Genomic DNA, 17,748 nt, shown 5'->3' with positions numbered 1-17,748 from the left:
ACAGACTTTGAACTGTTGTGTTTTCATTATCATTTGTTTCCATGAATGTTTTCAATTCTTCTTTAATTTCCTGGTTGACCCATTCATTCTTTAAAAGGATGCTATTTAGTATCCATGTATTTGGGTTCTTTCCAAATTTCCTCTTGTGACTGAGTTCTAGCTTCAGAGCATTGTGCTCTGAAAATATGCAGGGAATGATCCCAATCTTTTGATACCGGTTGAGACCCGATTAGGACCCAGGATGTGATCTATTCTGGAGATTGTTCCATGTGCACTGGAGAAGAATGTGTATTCTGTTGCTTTGGGATGAAATGTTCTGAATAGATCTGTGATGTCCCTCTGGTCCAGTGTGTCTTTTAAGGCTTTTATTTCCTTGTTGATCTTTTGCTTGGATGATCTGTCCATTTCAGTGAGGGGAGTGTTAAAGTCCCCTACTATTATTATATTATTGTTGATGTGTTTCTTTGATTTTGTTATTAATTGGTTTATATAGTTGGCTGCTCCATTAGGGGCATAGATATTTAAAATTGTTAGATCTTCTTCTTGGACAGATCCTTTGAGTATGATATAGTGTCCTTACTCATCTCTTATTATAGTCTTTGGCTTAAAATCTAATTGATCTGATCTAAGGATTGTCACCCCTGCTTTCTTCTGATGTCCATTAACATGGTAAATTGTTTTCCACGCCCTCACTTTAAATCTGGAGGTGTCTTTGGGTCTGAAATGAATTTCTTGTAGACAACATATAGATGGGTTTTGTTTTTTTATCCATTCTGATACCCTGTGTCTTTTGATTGGGGCATTTAGCCCATTAACATTCAGGGTAACTATTGAGACATATGAATTTAGTGCCATTGTATTGCCTGTAAGGTGACTGTTCCTGTATATTGTCTCTGTTCCTTTCTGATCTACTACTTTTAGGCTCTCTCTTTGCTTAGAGGACCCCTTTCAGTATTTCCTGTAGAGCTGGTTTGGTGTTTGCAAATTCTTTCAGTTTTTGTTTGTCCTGGAAGCTTTTTATCTCTTCTTCTATTTTCAATGATAGCCTAGCTGGATATGGTATTCTTGGCTGCATGTTTTTCTTGTTTAGTGCTCTGAATGCCAGCTCTTTCTGGCCTGCCAGGTGTCTGTGGATAAGTTTGCTGCCAATCTAATATTTTTACCATTGTATGTTACAGACTTCTTTTCCTGGGCTGCTTTCAGGATTTTCTCTTTGTCACTGAGACTTGTAAATTTTATTACTAGGTGCCGGGGTGTGGACCTATTCTTGTTGATTTTGAGGGGGGTTCTCTGCACCTCATGGATTTTGATGCTTGTTCCCTTTGCCATACTAGGGAAATTCTCTCCAATAATTCTCTCCAATATACCTTCTGCTCCCCTCTCTCATTCTTCTTCTTCTGGAATCCCGATTATTCTAATGTTGTTTCGTCTTATGGTGTCACTTATCTCTCGATTTCTCCCCTCGTGGTCCAGTAGCTGTTTGTCCCTCTTTTGCTCAGCTTCTTTATTCTCTGTCATTTGGTCTTCTATATCACTAATTCTTTCTTCTGCCTCATTTATCCTAGCAGTGAGAGCCTCCATTTTTGATTGTACCTCATTAATAGCTTTTTTTATTTCAACTTGGTTAGATTTTAGTTCTTTTATTTCTCCAGAAAGGGCTTTTAATCTCCTGAGAGGGTTTCTCTAATATCTTCCATGCCTTTTTCGAGCCTGGCTAGAACCTTGAGAATCGGCATTCTGAACTCTAGATCTGACATATTACCAATGTCTGTATTGATTAGGTCCCTAGCCTTCGGTACTGCCTCTTGTTCTTTTTTTTTTGTTGTGAATTTTTCCGTCTTGTCATTTTTTCCAGATAAGAGTATATGAAGGAGCAAGTAAAATACTAAAAGGGTGGCAAAGACCCCAGGAAAATACGCTTTAACCAAATCAGAAGAGATTCCAAATCATGGGGGGGGGGGGAGGGATAAAAAGAGGTTCAGGAAAAAAAAAAAAAGAAAAGAAAGAAACAATTAAAAAAAGAAAACAAATAAAGAAAAAATATAAAAAAGAAAAAAATATATATATATCTTAGATGAACTAGTTTAAAAACGTTAAAAAAAGAAATGGTTAAAAAAGTAAAAAACTGCTGGGCGCCTGGGTGGCTCAGTGGGTTAAGCCGCTGCCTTCGGCTCAGGTAATGATCTCAGGCTCCTAGGATTGAGTCCCGTGTCGGACTCTGCTCGGCAGGGAGTCTGCTTCCCTCTATCTCTCTCTCTCTGCCTGCCTCTCCGTTTACTTGTGATCTCTCTGTCAAATAAATAAATAAAATCTTTAAAAAAAAATAAAAAAAGTAAAAAACTGCAAGACTAAGGAATCATGGGGAGAAAGCCATGAGTTCTGTGCTTTGCTTTCTCCTCCTCTAGATTCCGCTGCTCTCCTTGGTATTGAACCTGCACTCCTTGGTAGGTGATCTTGGTTCTGGCTGGATTTCTTGTTGATCTTCTGGGGGAGGTACCTGTTGTAGTGATTCTCAAGTGTCTTTGCCCCAGGCGGAATTGCGCTGCCCTTACCAGGGGCCGGGCTGAGTAATCCGTTTGGGTTTGCTTTCCAGAGCTTTTGTTCCTTGAGCGCTTTCCAGAGAGTTCCGGAGAATGGGAATGAAAATGGCGGCCTCCCAGTCTACGGCCCGGAGGAGCCGAGAGCTCGGGGCCCCACTCCTCAGTGCCCTCAGAAAATAGCGCCCAATTACTCCTGTCTCCCTGGCCTCTGGCCACGCTCCGAGCTCACCAAGCCTGCGACTGGTTCAAGGTAACCCCAAGCTGAGAGCTCATTCCTCGGCTCTGTCTCTGTAGCCGGCTTCCCCGTTCTAATACCTGTGAGCTCGGTGACACTCAGACACCCCCGATCCTTCTGTGACCCTGCGGGACCTGAGGCCACGCTGACCCCGCGTGAGCTTCACTGCGGTTTAGCCTCTGGAGTGATGTCCCTCAGCGGAACAGGTTTTTAAAAGTCCTGATTTTGTGCTCCGCTGCTCTGTCACTTGCCGGGAGCTGGCCTCTCCCCCCACAGTCTATCTTCCCATCGCTTTGGATTTACTTCTCCACGAGTCCTACCTTACAGAAAGTGGTTGATTTTCTGTTTCTAGAATTGCTGTTCTTCTTCTTTTCAATCTCCCGTTGGATTTGTAGGTGTTTGCAATCTTTAGATAAGCTATCTAGCTGATCTCCTGCTACCTGATGTAGTCTCAGCCTGCTACTTCTTCGACCACAGCACATTTAACCACTCCTCTCTCAGCAGCATCTGGGTTGTTGGGTTTCTTCTTAAACAACCAATTTGATCATGTAGAGTCTTCTCCATTGGTTATTTGGCATTTTTGTGCTTAGACCTGTAGAATACCCCTTAGGAGAACTGTACTGTGTAACTTGGAGAGAGATTATCAGTTCGTCCTCCTGCAGGCAATTTACATTAGTAGAAGTGACTTCTGCAAGTGTCCATTTCCCCACTCCCTCAACAGAGTATCCCCAAACCCTCTGATTTTAACAATCTGAATGGAAAATAAACTCATGAACTTTTAGTTTGCACATCTCTGTATGCATAAGACAAAATATCTTTTCATACATTCATAAGGCAGGTGATTTTACTTTCTATGAAATATCTGTTCATATTCATTTTTCTGAGGCCATTCTTTATTTAAAAATTTTTTTGAAGGAAGGCCTGACGTTTTAGAGAAATCAGAATACCTTCTGTGCTTTAAAGTGCAAGTAGTTTTTTGTTACTTATGTTTTTAATTGATTTAGAGTAGGTTTCACCAAGTAGAATGTGTTTGTGAGTATATGTGTGTAAGTTTACTAAAACTTTAAGTATTACTTTAAAATGCTTCAGAACCATGGTATCTGGAAAGACTGTGGCAGGGCAGTCTTTTTACTCTTGTAGCCTTCTCATAAAACAGAACAATTAGTTCAGAGCAGTTCACAATAGACAAAGGGTAGAAACAACCCAAGTGTCCTTTAGTGGATGAACGGAAAAACAAAATGCAGTACTTGTGTACAATGGAATATACTACTCAGCCTTAAAGAGGAAGGACATTCAGACATATAACTATGGAAGAGGCTTGATTACATCATACTAAGTAAAGCAAGCCGTGGAACAAAAGGACAAATCCTGCATGATTCCACTTACATGAGGTATCTGACAGTCAAAATCATTGACACAGAAAGCATGGCATTGCCACGAGGAGGGGGATGGGGAGCTACTGCTTAATGAGGACAGAGTTTCAGTTCTGCAAGATGGGAAGACATTCTGAGGGGCGTGGTGGTGATGGGTGACCAACAGTGGGAACATGCTCAACGCCACTGAACTGTAGATTTACAAAAGGTGAGGATGGTAAATTTTATGTTACTGTGTGTTTTGCCACAAGTAAAACAGACAAAACAATCAGGGATAACAAAACCAAAACCCTACTGCCAACATTTGTAATAGCACAAAGTGACTGGGCATGTCCACAAACCCAAAAGCACAAGCCAAACCCACCACCAACTACAGGAACCAGATTATGTTAGAAAATGGGGGGAGAAGTGGACAGAGGAAAAGGGGCTGTGAGGCCACGAAAGCCAGAGTTCCCAAACCACTATCACTGGAAAGCCTGACTGCCGGGGAAAGGGTCTTCACCGGCTCTACTTTGCCAGGTGACAAGGAGAGACTGAGCTTGAAAGACAAGGAAAAACTCCTTTGGGCATTCAAGGCAAAAAACCAAGTCGCTATAAGGGCAAGGAATTGAGATTGTCACCCAATACTGGTCAGCTCTTGATGGCAAAACATAATGGTGGAAATTACTTAAGTTTCTCACTGAAAGATAACATGAGTCAAAGACTTTACAGCCAGCCACATGGGCCCCCAAGTATAAAGGCTGTAGAGGAACTGCTGTCAACGTGCAGGGACAGTGCTCCCATATGCCCCTGCTGGGACATCTGCAGGAGGATCGATAGCTGCGGAAAACCAGAGGCCCGGAGAGTCGGCAGCATAAAATGTGCCCCGAGCGTTCCATATGCATCTGCCCTGAACAATGATGGACAAATATAAGGGAGACAGAAGATGGCTGTATGCATGCGACAGCAGAGACTACGTGACCATCAAAACCAGGGGGCCATGGGGAGATGACACAGAAGGAAAATGTGCTCACAGACATGGTGGGGATAAAGGGATGGGACTTTCATATAGATGCTGGGGAAGAAGAGGGGAAGGCAACAAGAGCTCACCAGCTAATTCCAAAGTGCTGCTCAAAGGGGGTAAACAACAGAAAACAGGAGCTCTCTCCACCCTCCCGCAAGACGAAGAGAAAACCAAAGGACTAGGGTAACCATTAGAACACAAATCACAAGTTTCACACCAAAAAAAGACCCGGGGACAGGGAAGAAGGAACAGAGAGGGACTGGGGGTGGGGGGCAAGAGAGGTGAAGGGAGGAGAGATTCCTTCGAGCTCCGTAAATATTTTACATAATCAGAAAACAAAATTAAATTCCAGAGAGCGATCCCTAGAAAGCAAAAGTCAAACGAAACAAAGGACCCTAACTACATAAATCAAAGACAGGGTGGCAGGTCTGCACAGAGGTTGCTTCCGAGCGGCTCGGGCACATGCTTGTGCCTGGAACTTCTGTGGGGGACAAGGAGAATGGCAAGACGCAGCATTCGCAGGACACCTGGGACATGTGAACACTGATGGGACTCTGTTCGTTGAAGGACTCTCTGATGACTTTGGGGAGTTCTGTAGATAGCACTGTGGTTACATTTAAAAGGGGAATCTTGCCTTTTAAAGATACATACTCAAATAGTTTTAGGTGAAATAGAAAAAGTACCCCACAGATACCAGAGTTCAAGCTTAAATATGAATACTTTCCATAGTACATGACAAAAATCAGGAGAGCTTCCTGACACAAGCCGTTGTTAATGCAAGAGGTCTCCTTACTGCCGCTTTCTTTATGACATCTTATACCTTAACATAAAGAAAAAAAAGAAAGTCCAGCTTTCTTAAAGATCTAAACTCTCTGGCCCTCTGGGATCTCTGGAAGCACTAGTCCTTAATCCCAGTCCCAGAATTAAACTTCTTGATAAAGTCCTCCCTAGTTCAGGAGTCAGTAACACAAAGCAGATACTTGCTTTAAATGAAGGCGGGAGGAGAGGGACAAGGCTGGACTGTGGTCCCTTTTCCTCTCCTTTTTGAGTTCCTCTAAGCCGGGGTCCAGCATTTGGTCAGAAGCACCCGAAGGCTAAAATAAATAATGCACCTCATCATCACAAGAGTCACGTCTCATCCTCAAAAACACATACACATTCAGGAAAATTCTCTCCTTTGCTGTCAATATTATTTTTCCCTCTTGGTTCTGCTTTTTAACACAAACCATCTGCTCCACAATCCATTATATACCGGGCTCTGTTTTTAGAGCAGTGAGTTTCTGCCCAGTCCGGACTAGGGTGCCTGGGGACAAAGAGGACAGAGTCCACCTAGGAACTTGGGCAGGAAAGGCCTGAACCAAGTGCCGACTCCTGTGCTGAGTGTTGACACACAAACCGCAGAAAGCAGGGGAGGGATCGGTTCTGCCTGGGGGGACGGGGAGGACTCAGATAAGAGGGGTAAGCAGAAAAAAAAAAAAAAAAAAAAAAAGAGGGGTAAGCAGAGTATGGGAGTATGGAAACCACTATCCAGTCCGGAAGCACACCCAGTAACTGAAACCTGCATGTATCAGGAATCAGGCAAAGGGGAGGGCAGAGAGGGGTGTGAAAGCCCAGGGCTCCTTCTGCTAACTGGAGGCAAGGCACAGGGTGGGAGCAGGATCGAGGATGGAGGGCAGGGGGAGTGTCAGGGGCGGGGCACATGCTGCTTCTGAGGGCTGGCACCCATGCAACTAGAGAGGTGTCCATGCGTGAAACCAGCTCTCAGCTGTCCTGCCTTCCCATCTTCAGATAGTAGTGCTGGTTACTTCTAAATCGTTCTGACAATTAAAACTGTTTTGAGGGGCACCTGGGTGGCTCAATGGGTTAAAGCCTCTGTCTTCGGCTCAGGTCATGATCCCAGAGTCCTAGGATCAAGCCCTGCATCGGGCTCTCTGCTCAGCAGGGAGCCTGCTTCCCCCTCTCTTTCTCTCTGCCTGCCTCTCTGCCTACTTGTGATCTCTGTCTGTCAAATAAATAAACAAAATCTTTAAAAACAAAACAAAACAAAACTGTTTTGAAAGGCCCAGCAGAGCCCAGGCACCTTGCAGGGCTCAGGAGTTGATGTTGGCTCCTTTAGGAGCTGTCAGCTGTTAAGGGGCTGCCCTCAAGCCTTTGAGGCGGCAGGTAGGTCATGGAAGTGGGCGGGGCCAGACCACGAAGGGCTTGGAAAGCCGCAGTACTCTAAGCAAAGGAGTCCATCTATAAGTCAGAAAGAACATTCCCACAGTGGCATGGAGGATGGACTATACACACACACACACACACACACACACACACACACACTGAGGTTGTTAAAATAATAACTTGGGCAAAACAGAAGGGTCTGTACAGCAACAGCAATGGGCACGGGGAATGAAGGCTGAATTCAAGATCATTTCAGGGTGTATTTCCAGGTTTAGATATAGGAGTTTGCAGCAAATGCGAGAAGGCAGAAAGCATGAAGGAAAGGAAAAGATACCAAGATGACACTCAGATGATGTCCGAGCAAGATGACAACTAATAAGATCCCATACTGACTGCACATAGCTACTCCAGCAAAAGGAGAGGGGAGGGGGCAAAGATCAGACAAGGAACACTGGAGATTTCTGTAAGAAAACGTTGCACACCTAAAGCATGTGTGTGTGCAAGGAGGGGGTGCCCCAACATGTGGCCCACCTAAACATCCAAGATGTCCACAGGAGGCTTATGGGGTAGAGAGCAAAAAGGGCAATGACAGACCTCAGACCCTATGGAAGGTATGGCCACCCCACCTGGCTTTGACCTACAGGCTGTGGAGGGAAGTGCGCTCAGCATAGCAAGGCCCCTGAACAGCTCTTCTTTTTGCCTCTGCTGCCCCCTGCTGAACGCAAATAGATAAGTCTCATCTTAAAAAATCCAGAACAAAAAGGAACACTATCAACCTTTAAATGCAGAAAAGACACCCTCTTCACTTGCAGTGAGCATAGCATAATGTATAGAGTCAGTGAATCCCTGAGCTGTACACCTGAAATTAACGTAACATCGTGTGTCAACTAGACAAAAAAAGAAAAAATGACCAAAAAAGATGCCCACTTTCATACCCCTAACCATAAATTACATGTCTGGTCTTCTTTTACTTGGCAGCAGAAAGCAACTGAGGTCAGAAGGCATTACTTCATCCCACAACAATCAGTGAGTCGTGTGGAAATCAGACTGATTGGTAACTGTCAAGGGATCATGATTACATCACAGAACTTTGCATGATCAGTTTCAATATTCAGTACAGCATACACACACTCACAGGATGTCTCATTACTTTCAAATACATAGTGTAACATGAACTAACCTAACAACCGATCAAGCAGCAATTTTTAGGGAACCTGATTTCATTGGACATAAAAATAACTTGTGATTCTTGGATCAGTTGGGTTTTTTTAAAGATTTTATTTATTTATTTAACAGAGATCACAAGCATGCAGAGAGGCAGGCAGAGAGAGAGAGGGATCAGTTTTATTTATCACCCCAACTACATTAAAGTTGCTGTCTCGAGTGCATTAAAAGTTTTCTCCTCCAGAAATAATTAGATAGATTCCTGCAGTATTGGGCCATTTATCAGTATGGCTAACAAAGCTTTTCCTATAGATACTAGAAGTCTATAAACTTTTAACATTCAACTCCATCCCAACAAATACAAATTCTAAATCAGGAGACAAATTCTAATTTAGAATTTAAAAAAAAATTTTTTTTCTAATTTGAACAAGAGGTTTATTGTAGTTTCACATATTTATAATTCCACAGGAACCAGCTGGGATTTTTTTCTTACTAATATTGGCTTCTATAGCATTATCTGTAAAGTCCACTCTTTTTTATATAATCATAGAAATTAAAGATGTCCAGCCCCATTTTAGGGCATTTTATCTATTCCCCTACTCTCCTCATCAGACCATATTGTCTTTTTGTTCAGAAAAACTGCATGTGGGCACCTGGGTGGCTCAGGGGTTAAGTGACTGCCTTCAGCTCAGGTCATGATCCCAGGGTCCTGGGATCAAAGCTCACATCAGATTCCCTGCTCGGTGGGAAGCCTGCTTCCTCCTCTCCCACTCCCCCTGCTTGTGTTCCCCCTCTCTGTGTGTCTCTCTCTGTCAAATAAATAAATAAAATCTTTAAAAAAAAAAAAAAACTACTGAATGAATGAGTTTCTACCATCTCCCTATTTGAAAGTCAAGTAGACTTTATCTCTTTTGATCCAAGGTCTAAAATTTGTCTTTACTTCTCCCTGATATTTTAAAGTAATCCTATCTCTGTTGTATTTACCAATTCTGAATATTGAACTGTGATGTGCTGATACGGTTACTCTGCTGGTTTAGGAGAACTATGCTCCTGACCCTTCTCTGAAGGCCCACTGAAGAAGAGAGTCAATTGAAAATACTACTTGGTGTGTATATGAGACCCTGGAATCAAACCAGAGGTTTATTGGGCTCGGTGGGCAGTGAGACCTCAGTCCAGCTGTCTCGGACTGCTCTGCAAACAGCCTTCGTACCTGTGTGACGTGAACAAGCTGTGAAAACAAAACACCAGAGCCAAAACTGATCTGCAAGGTCATGGCGCACAGAAAGGGCCAACGTATGTTAGTGAGATCCGAATGTTCGCTAGCTGGTGGCTTGGCGGCATGCGTTCTTGGGACCGACTTAATTACAAACCTGAAATTTTTCTTTTGGAATGTTCCTCCGGGCTCCTTTTGCTAAAACCAAAGCCTCTTCCACTCTATGACTTGCTAGAAGATCCTGTATTTGCTTTTCCAGGGGTAATGGAACCAAGATGTAAACTCCTTTACTGGTGGCGACAATCACTCTTCCTGGGGAAAAATTCAACAGTGTTGGAAAGAGAAAGAACATCTTGCACAGATATACACTGCTCTCCCAAAACAGGCTTGTCATCCAATCTGATGGCTGATTTCACTGTAGTTCTCCCAACACAAAATTCCTAAAGAAATTATACATTGCAATGCTTTTCTTTCCTTCCTCCCATATTGTTAACTGTCAGGAAAAGAGTGGATGCTATACCACATTTCCAAAGTAAAAAATAAGCTTTTCTGCCATTTATTTGAAAGTGCTGGGCGCCTGGGTGGCTCAGCTGGTTAAGCAACTGCCTTCAGCTCAGGTCGTGATCCTGGAGTCCCCCGGATCAAGTCCCACATTGGGCTCCAGGCTCTGTGAGGAGTCTGCTTCTCCCTCTGACCCGCCCCCTTCTCATGCTCTCTCACTCTCTCAAATAAATAAAATCTTAAAAGGGGGGGGCTGATTAATTTAAAATTAGCTGAATAGTGGGGCACCTGGTTGGCTCAGTTGGTTAAGAATCTGACTTCACCTTAGGTCATGATCCCAGAGTCCTGGGATTGAGCCTGTGTGGGCTCGGCCCTCAGCAGGGAGCCTGCTTCTCCCTCTCCCTCTGCTCATGCTTTGTCTCTCTCTCAAATAACTAAAATCTTAATAAAATAAAATAAAATCAGTTGAGTAGATACATAACATACGGTCCAAAGAAGTTGTAGAGATCAATTATGGTGATCTATGAGAATTATGCTATACTTCTTATAAAAATTTTTTAAGAATTCTTTTCTTTCCATGTTAGCTTATAGGAAACTAAGATTATAATACTACACTCTGAACCATGAGGTATTTCAGATTCACCTACCATCCAAATAACCAAGTTTTGGTCTGAACTTATCACTTCCGGACAGCCCTGTGAGGTCACAGACCAGTGGCCATCACCCTCATGGGATTTGTGAGACCTTGTGCAGACAGTCCACAGAACTGGAGCTCTAATCGAAGGCACACTCCTGCTATGAAGCTTTGGGCTCTGCTCCCTTCCAGACACTGTTTTAAGAAAACTATCACCTGTGTACAGGAAGCAATGAGATGATGTTTCCTTCCTGTCTGAAGGATGACTCAGGGTCAGCCAAGTCTTCCCAGATCTTCCACTCTTCTCTCCTAGGAAGCTATCGTTCCACTCCAGCCCCACTGTCTGGTGTCACAGAAGGCCTCATCTTTCCTTACCTGGACATCTTCCTTATAGCCTTCCCACTCGCTCTCTTGCTAAGATTACGTGTCTCCTATATCACAAGCGAAGTCATTTTCTCATACTCAGAGGAGATTCTGTCCCTTCTCTACACAGGGGTCCCTCTTCCTGGGAAGCCTCTCCTTGTTTGCACCGGGGGCAAGGGAGGTTACATCAGCAGCCTCTATGTGCCCATGACCCCGTGCCCACCTCTACCACTGGTCCATGGCATGCCCTTCTGATGTGTGTACTGGGGCCCCCAACTGAAGCGTGACACGCTTAATGTGGGGGCCGAAAGTCTTAGTAAGTGATATCTGTCACGTCCTGAACAGGAAGGGCATTGGTGAGCTAAAATCCGTAAGTGGCAAATGCAACGTATAAATCTAGATTCGTTCCCAGTTTGAGGAAAATATCATAAAAGATCTTCTTCGAACAACTGGGAAAATCTGAACATGGCCAGGATATTAGAGTTCATTTTCTAAGGGGTGCAAGGGCTTTGCAGTTACATAGGAAAATGCTCTCATTCTTAAGAGATGCATGTTGAAGTATTTCAGATTAACTATCATGATGTCTTTTTCTTACTTTTGAACGGCTTGGCAAAATGTTTTCCAAGTGCTGAGTCTAGCTGAACGGTCTATGGTGCTTCACTTTGTTTTCCTTTCAACTTTTCAGTATGTTTGAAAATGTTCATAATAAAATTTAGGAAAAGTGAAAGAAATCCCTTGCCTGGCTCACTGGTGCACACAGCCTTGGTCTGCTGCAGCCTCATCTCAGGCCGGCCCCCCTCAAGCATGATGTGCTATAGTCATCCTTAATTGGTCGCATGACCTAAAGCTCAGGGCTCCCTCTTGTGCAGATCTGCAGGCACCTTTCCCTCTACCTGGTGTTCTTTCACACCAGATCTGCTTGGCTGACTCCTACTCATCCTTACAGATTTGGCTAAAATACCATCTCCTTCAGGAAGCCCTCCCTGATATTTCCAAGAAACACTTCCTCCTCTGCTCTCCCAACTGGCCTTGTTTCATGCCTATCAAGTTCTTCCACTGCTACAGCTCTCTGCCCAAATGTCTATCTCCCCTTTGCCCTTGGAGGCCCTGGAGCCCAGAGACTGCATTACCAGCAACTGTGTAGCTTCGAAGGTTAGTTAGCCCGAGGTCCAGCTCCGAATGGATCCTTACTAACATCTACTGAACATCACAAACGGATTGATAACCTAATTTCATTGAGATTTCTGTGCAAAGCAGTACCTTCAAAATCCTGTAGAATGTGGCCTTCCTTAAAGGGCAGGGTCTGCTTCTGCTGCTGGTCCAACATGCTGTGCACCGTGATGAATTCATCATCAAGTGCTATGACATACGGGAAGCAAATGGCTGCGCCGATCACGTTCTCTGACCAGCGCACAGGAGCCCGCTGAGATATACCAGCAACTGTGGCGAACATGCCTGTAAAAACGGGAAGAGTCAGGTGCGCCTCAGAAGACCTGTGGCATTTTTCCTTCCTGTAGATGGGTTTGGGGGAAGAATGCCATCCCCTTCTTCCTTCTGTTTTATGATCGGAAAGATCAGTGGGTTAAAGCCTCTGCCTTTAGCTCAGGTCATGATCTCAGGGTCCTGGGATCGAGCCCCGCATCGGGCTCTCTGCTCAGCAGGGAGTCTGCTTCCTCCTCTCTCTCTCTCTCTCTGACTGCCTCTCTGCCTACTTGTGATCTCTGTCAAATAAATAAAATCTTAAAAAAAAAAAAAATATTTTGCAGGTGTGAAGAAGCCTACATGACTTTATCAGGACGAGAACTACCTCGCCCTGAATGTATACCTTTCATTTACTTCCAGTTAAAAATGAGCTTAAAAAAAGGTTTACATGTACCGCCTGGAAGATGTATAAAGTACATGTCCTCAACTGTGTGGAAAAAGTTACTTCCCAGCAATTTAAGCAGCTCTGCAAGGTCTTTTCCACATCCAGTCCTCCAGCACGTTAGCGTGCCTAAGTTACGGCCCTTCCTTGTTGAATGAGTATTGAAAACATTCCCTCAAACATTTACTGAGCTCCTACGATGTTCCAGGCACTGCACAAGGCATCCTATCAGGAACTGCCCCTGCTCGGAGCTGCAGTCTAATACTGGACACACGCACCCTCGAATGCAGGGACAGAACCAAGTTTGCACTGCAAGACACACTGCTGTTGAGTGTTTGTCAATAACTTCCATAACAAATGACAGCTTATCTGTCTTGTGCATGAAGCACCAGACCAGCCATTTCTCGATGAGCTATATAGTCTGCAGATATGGGGTTTACCAAAATTAATACATTTGCAAAGTAAAGTCAGTCCAATAAAACTTAGTTTTCAAACGAGTTGATGTAAAACACCTTTAGAAACAGCGTGTTATTGCCTGCAAACCACCACGACACCTGGTCTCTGCTGTACAGGATGGAGAACAGGGAGGGGAGACACAGAGGTACACAGAGAACTTCAAGATTTAAATAAAGAAGGGAAGGTTATCTCAACTGTAGCATATGGCAAAATTCCTGAACTGTGAAATCATCAATGCACCGAAATTTTTTGTAGTTACAAAGACTAAAATACACTACAGTTAATCAATTAATTACAAACATCGCTCTTGTCCTCTGAATTGGGCCGTTCCTGAAACTGGGTAGCACGTGGCACCTCACACATGCATACTCACCCTGCTCTTGCCGAACACACGCGAGGCCCTCCCTGGAGAACAACGCTGTGCTCAGAGCACTGTTACGGCCTCCTTAACAAGTTACGTATGGGTTCTCGGCATGTGCGAGCAACAACTGAACTCCCAAACTGAGGGTTGCTGGGGGGAGGGTGGGATGGGCTAGATGGGTGATGGGCATGAAGGAGGGCACTTGCTGTGATGGGCGCTGGGTGTCATATGCAACTGATAAATCACCAAAATCCACTCCTGAAACTACAGTATATGTTAGCTACCTTGAATTAAAAAAAAAAAAAAAAAAAAGATGACAGCACAATAAGCCTGGAGAGAGAGAGAGAGAGAGAGAGAGAGTGTGTGTGTGTGTGTGTGTGTACATGTCATCTACTAAGAAGTCACAATTGCTTTATGTAAACCATTCTGATCTGGAGCATTTCCCTTTGGCCCTTTGGAGTCTCCAAACATCATTAGGAAAAAGACCAACGACTCAATACAGAAAGAGAGGCTATAAAAGAGTAAATCACAAAAGACAAAATGCAAATGGCTAATAAGTATATGAAGAGAGCCTCATATTTATCAGTAACTAAGGTTACATGTTTAAATGAAAAATAGTAAAAACAACTTCTACTCATCAGATTAGCCAAATGTTATAGACTGATAAAGACAAGTATTGGTATAGTATAAGAAAATATATTTTGAAGAATAATTTGGGTATTATCTACCCAAACTGAATTTAATTGATTCCACTTTTAAATCTATTGCCAACCGATAAGTACAAGGGTGGTCTCTGCGATATTTTTAGTATATAGTAGTATATAATATAGTAGTATAATATATATAATATATATTATATAATATAGTAGTATATATTATATAATATAGTAGTATATATTATATTATATAGTATAGTATATATTATATATAATAATAGTAGTATAGTACTATATATAGTATAGTAGTAGTATAATATAATATAGTAGTATAAATATGTATTATATATAAATATATATTATATATTATATATAATAGTATAAATATATATTATAGTATATATATTATATATTATAGTATAGTAGTATAGTATAGTATACATATTATGTATTATAGTATAAATAATATAGTAGTATAAAATTAAGTATAATACATTAAAAGATGATGTGGCTCTGGGTGAATGCACCACGAACAGAAAAGAATTCTCTCTCTTAAATGAGTACAGACAAAAAGAACTACTACAAATTAGCGTGTTGAGCAGTGATTTCAGTTCAGTGAACATTCACTGTGTGGAGCACGGAGTTCGCTACCAAGAGACGGACAATGGATTCAAGGGTTCAAGGTGGTGAAAGTGTTAAGGGAAATGCCTAAACAATGACGGCACAAGAGATGGAGACCAGGACACAGAAAGGTGCAAAAAACTTTCTGAGTGCAGATGGAGTACTGCTGGAGGTCAAGTCTAGAGCTGAGTGATCAGAGCCCAGCCTGCACAGGGAAGAGGACACATGCAGGGGGCAGCAGTGGGGCCAGCATGTGTCCCCAGAACAGGACAAACCCTGTTTGAAAGTCAAGTTGGCATTGGAATGGGCAGCGCTGGCCCCTAGGCGGGCTAAGGAGTGCGGCCCACACTTGTTATAGATCACGGGGGCTTCTGAAGGCCAGTTGGGCAGGAGTGTGAAGAGTGTATGCAAGGAGCCACACGAGGAGGGCCGGATGGCTGCCTGCCACCATGGAGGTGGGCTGGACCAGGCCAGGGCTGGGGCACAACAGAGGGGGCAGCCACTTCTGGGGGTGAATCAGGGAACCTGGCCACAGACTCAGTAGGAGCAAGAGAAAAGGGGAGGCAAGGGCCACCATGCGGGAGTCAGCCTCGAGATCGAACAGACTGAGGAGTCTGAAACGAAACAGGGACCAGGATGCAGAGCTGGTTGAGAGGCAGTGTTGGCACTTCCTGGAACTGGAGGTCACAGACTTTGGAGAGACGCAAGCCTGGGGTTCCAGGGCTTTCTCAGGGGGTGGTGGTAGCATGCTTCTTGAAGGCAGGAAGGGGGGGACACACCATGCTTCCGCAGAGCACAGCAGAAGCCACAGCAGAGTACAGGATGACCCGAGAGGGACCGTCATCTGCAGAGTGTGAGGGAGGACTGCTCCCGAGGCTGGTGGGCAGAATACAGAGAGTCGCCTGGTTCTGTTGCCGAGGTGGGACAATGCCTGGGACCCAAGGCCCTGGGTTTGGCATTGCCAGTGTTTTACCATACCAGAGAGAACACCATTACCATTGGAACTGGCCTACCAACAACACCGCCCAGGTGTTCAGGCAGCATTAAAACTGGTGGGGAGAAAGCGAGGCCCAAGGCTCTGGGAAGCATTAAGACTCTGGAAGGAGGACTGAACTTTGGAGGAGGAAGCACTCTCTTGACCCTTCTGTACGTTCAGAGCCAGCCAGCTGGAATAACCTGAAGGCATGCCACTCCCCCGGGGTGCCTGGCAAATCGTAAGCCGTAAGCCCAATGACGCTGCCAGATTTCGGGTCAAATAACCATGTATAGCACACTCCCCCAGGAACATGGACTGTAAGATGCTGTCCTGCCTCCTCCTGGAGTTAAATTCCAGTGATTGCCTTTACCCATGTAAGGCTGGGTACCACCCAGCCCAGGAGATATGCGGTGCAGAGGCCCTGACATGAATGTTCTTGTAACGGAATAGGCAGAAACCAGAGGTCCAGAACAAAGGCTTCTGTTTACCCAAAAAGCAGAAGATGACACTGGAATAAAAGAGCAGAGCGGTCACTGGCAGCTGATAGGCCCAGGTCGGGCATTAGAAGGTGCCCAGAACCAGTTAGGCACGGAGGTACTGTTATTTACACCCCCCAATTAACTACATGCCTGCAGAGCAGGTGACAAATTCTATTGTTTCTATATTGTTGGAGTCAAGTGCTGTCAACATGCAAATGTAACAAATGTGTACATGGTACATTTTTAAAAAGCATTATTTTCAACAGTGAACCCTTTAAATATCAGAGGTCCCCTTATCTGAGCTGGGAGAAGGGGAGGGGGCCAGGCAACCAGGGGACCATGTGGAGTCGGGAGAGGCTTAATTGTCTGCATTTTTCAAGAAGTGGTATCAAAGGACAGAGTTTAAAATCACAAGACTCAATTGCATTATGAAAATTTCAACAAAATATTGCTGGGAACAGGAAAATCTAAGCTAAGGCAAAAGGCTAAGAGTGGTTTCTCATGACACAGGAGAAATCTTCAGAAGAAAGAAAAGCAAAATGAAAATACATAGCTTTTATATGTTTAAAGGTGCATTTGCATTCATTAGAGTATTTATTTGAACTTAACTCTTTGTATTTTTTTTTAAAGATTTTATTTATTTATTTGACAGAGAGAGATCACAAGTAGGCAGAGAGGCAGGCAGAGAGAGAGAGAGGAGGAAGCAGGCTCCCTGCCGAGCAGAGAGCCCGATGTGGGACTCGATCCCAGGACCTGAGATCATGACCTGAGCCGAAGGCAGCGGCTTAACCCACTGAGCCAACCAGGCGCCCTTAACTCTTTTTAAATAAGGATTTTATTTATGTATTTGAGAGAGACAGGGAGAGAGAAAGAGCACAAGTTGGGGGAGGGGGAGGAACAGAAGGAGAAGCAGACTCCCTGCTGAGGGACATGGGTGTTGGGGGTGGGACTCCATCCCAGGATCCCAGGATCAGGAGCCAAACCAACTGAACCACCCAGGCATCCGTACCTGAACTTAATTCTGAATCCATGTAATAAAGCTGCTGATTACTATGCTGCATACAGAACCTGTATATAGGTAACATATAAGAGAGCTTACAAGTGATTGGTGTCAAATGTTTTCCCTATAAAGCCTTTATAACTGAA

The 17,748-nt window shown here is 44.0% G+C and overlaps 1 protein-coding gene across 2 annotated transcripts in view; it reads right to left on the bottom strand.

Moving 5' to 3' along the window:
• Positions 1 to 17,748, bottom strand: part of TGFBRAP1 (transforming growth factor beta receptor associated protein 1) — a 73,617-nt gene that overhangs the window by 24,992 nt on the left and 30,877 nt on the right. For both annotated transcript variants that reach the window (XM_045077617.1, XM_004764374.3), the window contains exons 3-4: positions 12,450 to 12,644; positions 9,849 to 10,003 (exon numbers count right to left, since the gene is read on the bottom strand). In XM_045077617.1, coding sequence (XP_044933552.1) covers positions 9,849 to 10,003; positions 12,450 to 12,644 — 350 coding nt within the window. The remainder of the gene's footprint in view (positions 1 to 9,848; positions 10,004 to 12,449; positions 12,645 to 17,748) is intronic.

Source organism: Mustela putorius, unplaced genomic scaffold, assembly GCF_011764305.1.
Source record: "Mustela putorius furo isolate JIRA1106 unplaced genomic scaffold, ASM1176430v1.1 tig00000224_pilon_pilon_pilon, whole genome shotgun sequence".
Lineage (NCBI taxonomy): Eukaryota > Metazoa > Chordata > Mammalia > Carnivora > Mustelidae > Mustela > Mustela putorius.
The sequence above is the reverse complement of the archived record's forward strand: the minus strand, read 5'-3'. Positions and strand labels throughout refer to the sequence as shown.